General features: G+C 37.8%; 1 protein-coding gene across 2 annotated transcripts; it reads right to left on the reverse strand.

The window, feature by feature from the left end:
• Positions 1-1120: 1120 nt before the first annotated feature.
• LOC143875817 (uncharacterized) lies at positions 1121-6507 on the reverse strand. 2 transcript variants are annotated; one of them, XM_077377415.1, is made up of 6 exons: positions 6356-6507; positions 2711-2740; positions 2529-2674; positions 2086-2184; positions 1845-1996; positions 1121-1661 (listed from the first exon to the last, which is right to left on the reverse strand). In XM_077377415.1, exons 2-6 carry the CDS (start codon positions 2733-2735, stop codon positions 1277-1279), a joined length of 807 nt encoding a protein of 268 aa, XP_077233530.1. In that variant the 5' UTR covers positions 2736-2740; positions 6356-6507; the 3' UTR covers positions 1121-1276. The 2 variants fall into 2 exon arrangements, with proteins under 2 accessions (XP_077233530.1, XP_077233529.1); XM_077377414.1 differs by having other exon boundaries at positions 2529-2740; positions 6356-6503.
• Positions 6508-8445: the final 1938 nt, after the last annotated feature.

Raw genomic sequence — 8445 nt, forward strand, 5'->3', positions numbered from 1 at the left:
AATATCACTTCCCTTTAGTTTACCGCCGCATTACTTCCACACTCCCCTTATAACATGATTTGACATAAAGTTGCTCATTTTTCACTGCACATCAGGTTATAAGGGGGTGTGCTCGTAATGCAGGGGGAGTGAAAATATCATCTCCCCTTTATCTATATTTTACATTTGATAGTGTGTTAGTTATTACTTAAGAAAGCTACATATGTTGAAGAAGGGTTAACTCAGATTTGAATGGTAAACTATAATTTGAGTCTTATATCTTTTTATGCTATAAACCATTTTAATGAATTCAAGCTCTTTGAATTGGTAACAAGACAGTTAGTCTCATTATTCGCTCTCCATCTAGTTAGTTTCATTCCAACAATGAGCACACAAAGAATCATTTAAAAGAAGACAGAATTAATAGAAGATGAAGATCAGGATCGAGCATCAACAAGAGTTGGAGTAGGATTGGGCTAGGAGGCATTCTTCGTTTCGTTTAAGTTTAAAAATGGGGGTAAAACAAATTTTACACCTGTTTTTTAAGTTTGAAAATGAGGGTAAATTTTGTTTTATGCCCATTTTGCCTCAAAAGATACGGAGCAGCATGGAAGTTTCATGCCATCTTCCCTTTTCATTGCCTGGATTTTCATATTTGTAGTACCCATTTAAGAAACGCTAATTACCTAGTAGAGACCAAAAGGGCAAATAGGGAGCTAGCTTTGGTTTCTGTATCAAGAAGATCTCAAGTTACTTCCGAAAAAAATACAAAGGGGATTGATAAATTTGCCCCCTTTTATTCCCCGGTCCAGCCCGTGTAAAAAGAGAGCCATAAATACCCTAGAGGGGGCTGGAAGCTTGTTATGTCTAAGAAATATGCATAGTTTTTCTGAATAAAATCCAACATAAAACATGGAACAATGTTTTAAGTGTGTGTGCATATTCTAGATTAGAATGTCAGTTAGACTTTCACCAATAGTGTCACTTTCAATCATTTTGAATTTTTCAAGGGATTTACAAATAATATCTGACAAATTGGAGTTATTCATCAAAGTTGCATTTAATTGGGAAATTTTGGGTTTAATTTGGAAACATCACATTTAATTTCAAAAAAAAAAAGTTTAAAACAGGTTAAACAGGGTGACTAAAAAAAATTTTCAAGAATTTTTCAATTATTCAGACTAAACACCTTTGCGGGCACAAATAACTGAAGGAGGAGCACAAATGCCATCTAAAAATCTGTCAAACAACCTTAAACAAGTTGAAGAACATAGTTCCAAAGAGGAGGTGATGATATTCATGATCCGACGTTACCAAGCCAGAAAAACAAGGGAAATTGCATGACGGCCAAGGAAAGTAAAAGGTAGTGGTGCCTGCTAGAATACCTGTCGTAACTCCGTACCTCGGCGAACAAAACCCTTTTCATGGTCTTCACCAAGAACCCACCCATAGAAACGCACATCAATGCCGTCAGCAGGTAGTATGCGTAACTCCAAAAAAAGATCCCAGCCAAAACAGCCAGGGACAAGCCAGTGAAAGCATACCCACCATAGGCCACAATGTCCAACAATGGTGCCTCCCCACTCCCCAGTAAATATAACATTCCTTTAAGCAGTGCAACTTGCAAAAACCATCCAAGAAGTCCCTTTGTGAATTGTAGACTCAAAGCTTCTGGGCTAAACCTGCAGATTGAGGATTAAGAGAAAACTGTGATAAAACTGAAACATCCATAGGGAGTAGTCCCGCCCTAAAATGGGGTGGGGATACCCTTTGTCATCCAAAAAAAAAAAGGGAGACAAAACTGAGAGAGAGAGAGAGAGCTGCTAAAGAGAGAACTAAAAAAGTTTTAAGCGTTAATGTCTCACTTTCCAAGAAGACCCAATGAGAAGCCAGCGAGTACGACATAAGTCCCAAATGCCATGAATGGAATGTACAAATCCGGAGCATTTATATCGTAAACTGGAGGTTTGTAGGAGAGCCTGCCTCCAACTGGCTCAGTTATCCTTGTCCAATGTCCCTGTTATCGAACATACAGATATTTGATAATAAGTACCTTTTGAGAAAGAAAGAGACCCAAACTGTAAAAGTGTGAAATAGATTGTGTACCCTGTGGAAGAACGGAAACAAGATCACCTTCAACTTGTTCCTAACATACTGATCATTCACTTGAAAATAATATTGAGGATCGGAGAAATACCTGCTGATCTGTTCACAAGGTAGATGATATGTGGAAATTCAATACAGAAAACCATTTCAAATATATTTAGGGCAGTGATAAATCGACTCCCAAATATCTTAAATCGACCCCCCATGTGTCTATCTCTCTCCTCTTTCTCTCTCTCTCTAACCCAGAGGCGAGAGAAAGACACATGGGGAGTCGATTTAAGATATATGGGGGTCGATTTATCACTCCCCTATATTTATCATATGATGAAGGAGGTGTGTATTTGTGTGTGTGGGGGTGGTGGTGGTGGTGGTGGTGGGTGTTGAGTTTATGTTATTTACTATTTTTCTTATGGTAGATTGCAAGTGTTGAGAATATTCCATACATTGCTCTGCACATACTCGGAGCTCGATCCCAAGATTCTCTCGCCGTAAGCACCCAGTCCACCTCGGATTAGCCCTGATCCAGCACCATAGAATGCATTCCCAAATGGGTTAGGCTGGGGGTTTAATGGGGGTCCCTGCATGCCAGGCTGGGTTCGGTTTAATGGGGGTCCCTGCATGCCAGGCTGTGTTCCCAGATTATCATACATTGCTCCTGAAAGACAGGAAATGAAGAAACAAATCATCAGATCATGATAGCTAACAAAATAAATAGAATACCAAAATGGAGCTTCTTCAGGCAATAATATTCATTTATTGGAGGGGTAAGAATGCAGTGCACTCAAATCTTAGAAGAGCAACAATTTTAATAGCTCACAATAAAATTTCAGATCGCAATCAAGCTTGCCTGCAGGTATCATTGACATAACAAGCTTCCAGCTTTTTATCGGAAAAAAAAAAGCCATAAACAAACAAACAACCTTCCAGCTGTAGAAGAAAACTGTATAAGAGTATAGGTAGTCTTTTAGAATTTAAAAAGGTGCGTCTAAGTACAGGTTGGGTTCTTAGTTGTAACTTGCAAGAATAGTGTACCCTAGGTGCCCTACTCTTCTTCTTCTTTCTCCTACTACAAACTACTGGTATCAAGGTAGCATCATGACCAACTTTAACTCCATGAGTTTTGTCTGTTTGTACTTTGTCTTTTCTGAATCCAACTATTCTGATATTCTGTAAATAAAGGCTACTGATATTTGGTCTACCATGTTTTAATAATTGCACAAACTCAGCTTGTCTTTTCTTTTTTAACTGGATTCTGAGAGCTTTTTGGGAACTGCAATAACCTTTGACAGCTGTTTAAATCATAAAAGAAAAGATGAGTTAGTGCAACAAACTCAATTTTCCTTAAGTTATTCGTTCCCAGTAACTTACATAAATGAATTTCCAAAAACAAACTGAAGAAACTAGGAAGATTATTAATCATCATTCAAATTCCACCACTGTTACGCAAAACTCATCCACCATCCTAGTTCCGGGTACTCATTCTTTCTGCTCTTTTCATCTCTGTGTTTCTTTGTTTATTAGTTGACTGAGGTTTCCCTGGCCATGCTCAAGTATGATCGAGTTTAGTGCAGTCACTATATTTACTTACAATTTGATTTAATTAGTTTTGCAATTGTTGGTGGCTCAACGGATTTCTCTACTCATGTTGAGTCACCCTAAAATGTAGTGCTAACTTTCATCTCCATCTACTTCCCTTCTTTATCACGGTTGATGGGGAATAAAAGGAGCCCAAGTTCACCAGCTTCCTACTTTGCTGGGTAACCCCCGCCATCACTGCTCAATTATTGCTGTTTCACCGCGCACACAAAAAAAAATAAAACAATGACTGTAATAGATCCCAAAATTTTAGACCTGAACCCATCTAGAGATGCCTTATTTCTTCATCATTAGCTCCAACCTCTATTTTCTCGAGTTTGATCTCCTATCTCCTATCCTATCTCAATTAGTTATGGAGACGTAAAAGCTTCGTTATTTCACTAGCATAGCATGTTTGAATGCCTTAAACTTTACCAAGAATCAAAAAACAGTTAAACCCAAAAATTGAATAGCAATCCCAACAGTCCTACAAGAGCTATTTCCGGTTTGCACCAGACATAAGGTTTAGAGTATAGTCCGGGGATATAATTCGCTTCTGGCTCAACAAATGGTGCTCTAATCAATCTCTTCAAGAGCTATTCCCGGATTTGATTCTTCGTAAACTCAGCTTGTCTTTACCAGCTGTTATGAAAAAAAACTATTTCCTTTACATATATTGATAACCATGAAGGATATGAACCATTCAAAAAAAGGAGGAAGGATGGGATTTATTTCCTTTAAATATAATGGATAACCAGGAAGGATATGAAATTATGAACCATTCAAAAAAAAAAGGAAGAGGGATGGGATTTTTAACAATAAATCTAACTCAATTGGTAAATTCATAAATTGGAGGTGATTTAGTGTGCCTCTAATGTGGTATGGTTCACTGCCAATGTCTTTTAGGAAATTATTAGTGATTGGATTCAGATTAGTGTGGAATCTCCTACTCTCTCTCTCTCCCCCTCCCCTTAGATCAGATCTCAGCCCTCTAGGGTTTGGGCTCCCCAGGCAACAAGAAGGTTGGATGATAGTAGTAAGCTTCTGGTGTTGAGGAGGGTTGTCTAACCCTAATTTTCATGTTATTATTTCCTATGCCGGCCCCTGAGGAAATTGTGATGCAACAGTACGAGGTTCATGATGTTTGGTATCACGGTCTTTTCCCACCAATATCACTTGATTTCTTTAATCTGTGAGTATTTAAAATGGGATTCACATGTTTATTCTGAAAATCTTAATCACTTGAGCTATCAAGTGACCACAAGGGCCCACAGTGGAAAATTAAGGGAGTTCTCTTTGTGGGACTTGAAGCGAGTTTGTCTCCATGGCGAGTTGGAAATCCTAGTGGGTTTGAAGAGCCTTAGTTTACTTGTAATAGAGAGAGTCCATGTAATATGAGTTTATTGCCGTGAGTTAGTAATTAAGGAAGTTAGTAATTAAGTGACCACAAGGGCCCACAATGGAAAATTAAGGGGTTCTTGTTTTTGTGAGACTTGAAGCAGGTTAGTCTCCATGGTGAATTGGAAATCCTAGTGGGTTTGAAGAGTCTTAGTTTACTTGTAATAGAGAGAGTCCATGTAATAGGAGTTTTATTGCAGTGAGTTAGTAATTAAGTATAATAAGAGTGCAAAACTAGGAGTTGTTTGCAACAAGTATTAGGAGTTTTTTTTTTCAATTTTCGTATGGCTTGCATAGCTTATAAATATGAAAGGCATGTTGGCCTTGAAACCAGTTGAATATCCCTGAACTCCTTTTTTACTTTCTTTCTTATCTTCTCTCTTCTCTCTTTCCTTCAGTCCATCTTTCTCCTTTCCCTTCTTTTTCCCCATTTCCTACGTCACCCTTCCCGGTTGGGTTTATAAAATATAAATCGCAGACCTTCAATTGAGTTCATAAACTGCTCCCATCGGTTGGTTCACAAAGTGTTCCCCTTTTCTAATCCTATAACCCTTCTTTCTTGATCTCGATTATCTGTTCTTTCTCTTGACTGTCATGGATTCACATTAGAATACAAACCACTCACTTCTCACATGCCATATCATTTATACTATAGACAGTGAGAACAATATCCTATGTTTTTAGCTATTAGAATCTTAGGGACTCAGTATTGGATCAAGCCTTCCTTTACGTTTTCAAATTTGATAACTAAATTCCTTTCTATCTTTTAACAAGATATTTCCTTCCCCGTAATGAGTTCCTTTATATTATCTATAAATTTTCCAAGAGTTTTAATCATCTTTCAACAATTTGGTTTGGAATTGAAGACTTTTTTTTAAAACTCCCCCATTACCAAATCTGTAAATTAGTAACATCAAAGCCTTAATAAAAGCCTTAGCTCAATAAAATCAATGCCCATAACACAAAATATTTAAAAAATCAAAACCGAAAACCCTAAACCTCAAATCTGTAAAATGTGTAAAATAAAAAAACGATAACCCTAAAAATCCAAATCTGTAGAATCAAAAGTTAAACAGTGATAAAATCAAAACCCAAAACCCCAAATCTGATTTTATTCTCTAATACATCCATTAACATTAAGATCCTTTGAATACATCAGATTGTCGGTCCATTGACACCCCTAATCTTCTTCTTTTTTTGGTATGAAAACCCTAACCCACCCTATTCTGAAAAAAAAAAAAGAATGGAAGAACAAGAAGAAAAACATGTCAGAGAGAGAGAGAGAGGGAGTGAGTACCGAGCGAGAGGCGAGGGACGTCGGTGATATGGGTTGGGGAAGACCACCGGTTAGGGTTTGCCGGTTTGGTGTGGGCGGTCGGAGAGAGGCGCCGCTGATTAGGGTTTCAGGTTTCTTTTCTTTTGGACATGTATATCATATATTCATATAGATAGTGATATTTACCCATGACCCCCCACTTTTACTTCATGCAGCCCCCCATTCAGTGTGAATCCATGACTCCTCTTTTGTACTTTACACTACGTAAATGGGGCTGTCCACAAATGAATGGTTTGGCTCACCACAAAAAATGTGGGACCCATGTGTTTGGGCCTCATATAGCTTATATGAGCTTGAGGGCCCAAACACATGGGTCCATATTGTTAGAAGGATCCAAAGCATTCATTTGAAACGCCCTTACATAGATAGGGTGTGTACAAAAAAATCAGCTCTATAGGATCATCCTTACCCATCCAAAAGTGGAGGGCAAAATGGACCGACACCGTTTGCCACAAATCTACCCATTTTTGCCCTCCGCTTTTGTACGTGTTAGGATGATCCAATGGAGCTGATTTTTGGTACACACCCTATCCATGATGGAGCCTTGCAAATGAATGGTTTGGATCACCACAAAAAATGTGGGACCCATGTGTTTGGGCCCTCAAGCTCATATAAGCTATATGAGCTTCAAGCTCACAATCATTTTCCTCTTTAAAGAAATTATATAGTCCCTTACTTTTTTAAAAGTACCGTACGGACCGACTATAGGATGGTCCAAAATTCCAATCCGTCCATGTGAGGGGCAGGGATCACAGAGTAAATATGTTTTGCCCAAAAAATCATTTCCAAAGCATGATCCCAAGTTGGAAACCTCTATAGATCGGAGGGCGAGGATCATCCAATGGAAATGATTTTTGGGTAACAATCTATTTATGTTGTGTTCCATCACATGGACGGTTTGGATCATCCTGTGGTGTGGTCCGTACGGTACTTTTTGAAAAATACGGGACTATAATAGCTTACACCATATAAAATCTCATTTTACAAATATATTTCCTTGACACTCTTTTCCACAAAATTACAACAATCCAAACAGGGCCAAGCTAATTAACTCTAGATAGAAATGATTAGCCCTCCAAGGCTCCAAGTAACCATATTCATTTAATTTCCCTCTAAAACGTGAAGAGAACATAATTTCCATGAAAATTATATCTATTGTAGTTATTTTGGATTTATTTCTAAGAACATTATTTCTATCAGAATTATTTCTAAGAAACTGGTTTCTATTTAAAGTCAACTCCATGTATTGATTGTTGTAAACTTGTAATTTTGTAGAAAATTTTGGAAAGGAAAAACATTTGTAAAATTGTCCACTTTTCCATCAGAAATGTTTTTTCTTGCAATCCAAAACATGGCCTGAAGGGGGAAAAAAATATGTGCATAGTTATTTTTCTTCCAATCAAAACCGAGCCTAAAGTTATAACTTATACGGCACCATAACGTCAAATACTTGAAAGTTTTTAGAGATACTATTTTTCGATTGTCATTACTCATTAGAATTTTTCTCGAAAGAGTTGGCAGTGAAATGATATCACAAGTCTTGAAGGATGAGTTAACAATGAGTTATTGGTTCGACCGCAAAATTGTCATTAAAAAAAAAAATTAGTGAGAAAATTAACGTTAGTTAGTTATTGGGATTTCTTAGCAACTATTTTAAAAATGGAGCTGATATATACGCCCCTTGTAATTCTGCGGACACCTGTTTTCACGCCACCAAACCGGCTAAAGAAGGTAGCCAAATATACCACAAAAGTACTTTTGGAAATCACCAAAATACCCAAGACATGGACCCATCTCTCTCCAAACCCTTAAACCCTCTCTCTCCCACACGTCCATCTCTCACCCAAAACTAGCGGTGTCTCGCCCAAATCCTGCTTAGAAGATCTCTCCATTCTAGGTTTTTTTTCTTGGTTTTTTTGAAAGTATCTACAAAGGATCGTTGTTTTAGGTTTGTTTCCCTTTGCACGTCTACCTGTACAAGAGAGGAGAACTCAGCATTCAACTCCCTTCCAAATTAAAATTGTTTGAAAGAGAGAGATTGGGTGCTGGAT

This window comes from Tasmannia lanceolata, unplaced genomic scaffold, assembly GCF_043159265.1.
Source record: "Tasmannia lanceolata isolate RefF3 unplaced genomic scaffold, GAP_Taslan_0.1 ptg000004l, whole genome shotgun sequence".
Taxonomy (NCBI): Eukaryota; Viridiplantae; Streptophyta; class Magnoliopsida; order Canellales; family Winteraceae; genus Tasmannia; species Tasmannia lanceolata.

Bases quoted from the DNA above. Each gene is read 5' to 3' on its own strand.
- LOC143875817 (XM_077377414.1), bottom strand. From the start codon at position 2,735: ATGTATGATAATCTGGGAACACAGCCTGGCATGCAGGGACCCCCATTA. The intron at 2,185-2,528 runs GTATGGAATATT...CCTTGTGAACAG, and splicing joins CCGAGTATGTGCAGAGCAAT to ATCAGCAGGTATTTCTCCGA. The intron at 1,997-2,085 runs GTACACAATCTA...GTTCGATAACAG, and splicing joins TGTTTCCGTTCTTCCACAGG to GGACATTGGACAAGGATAAC.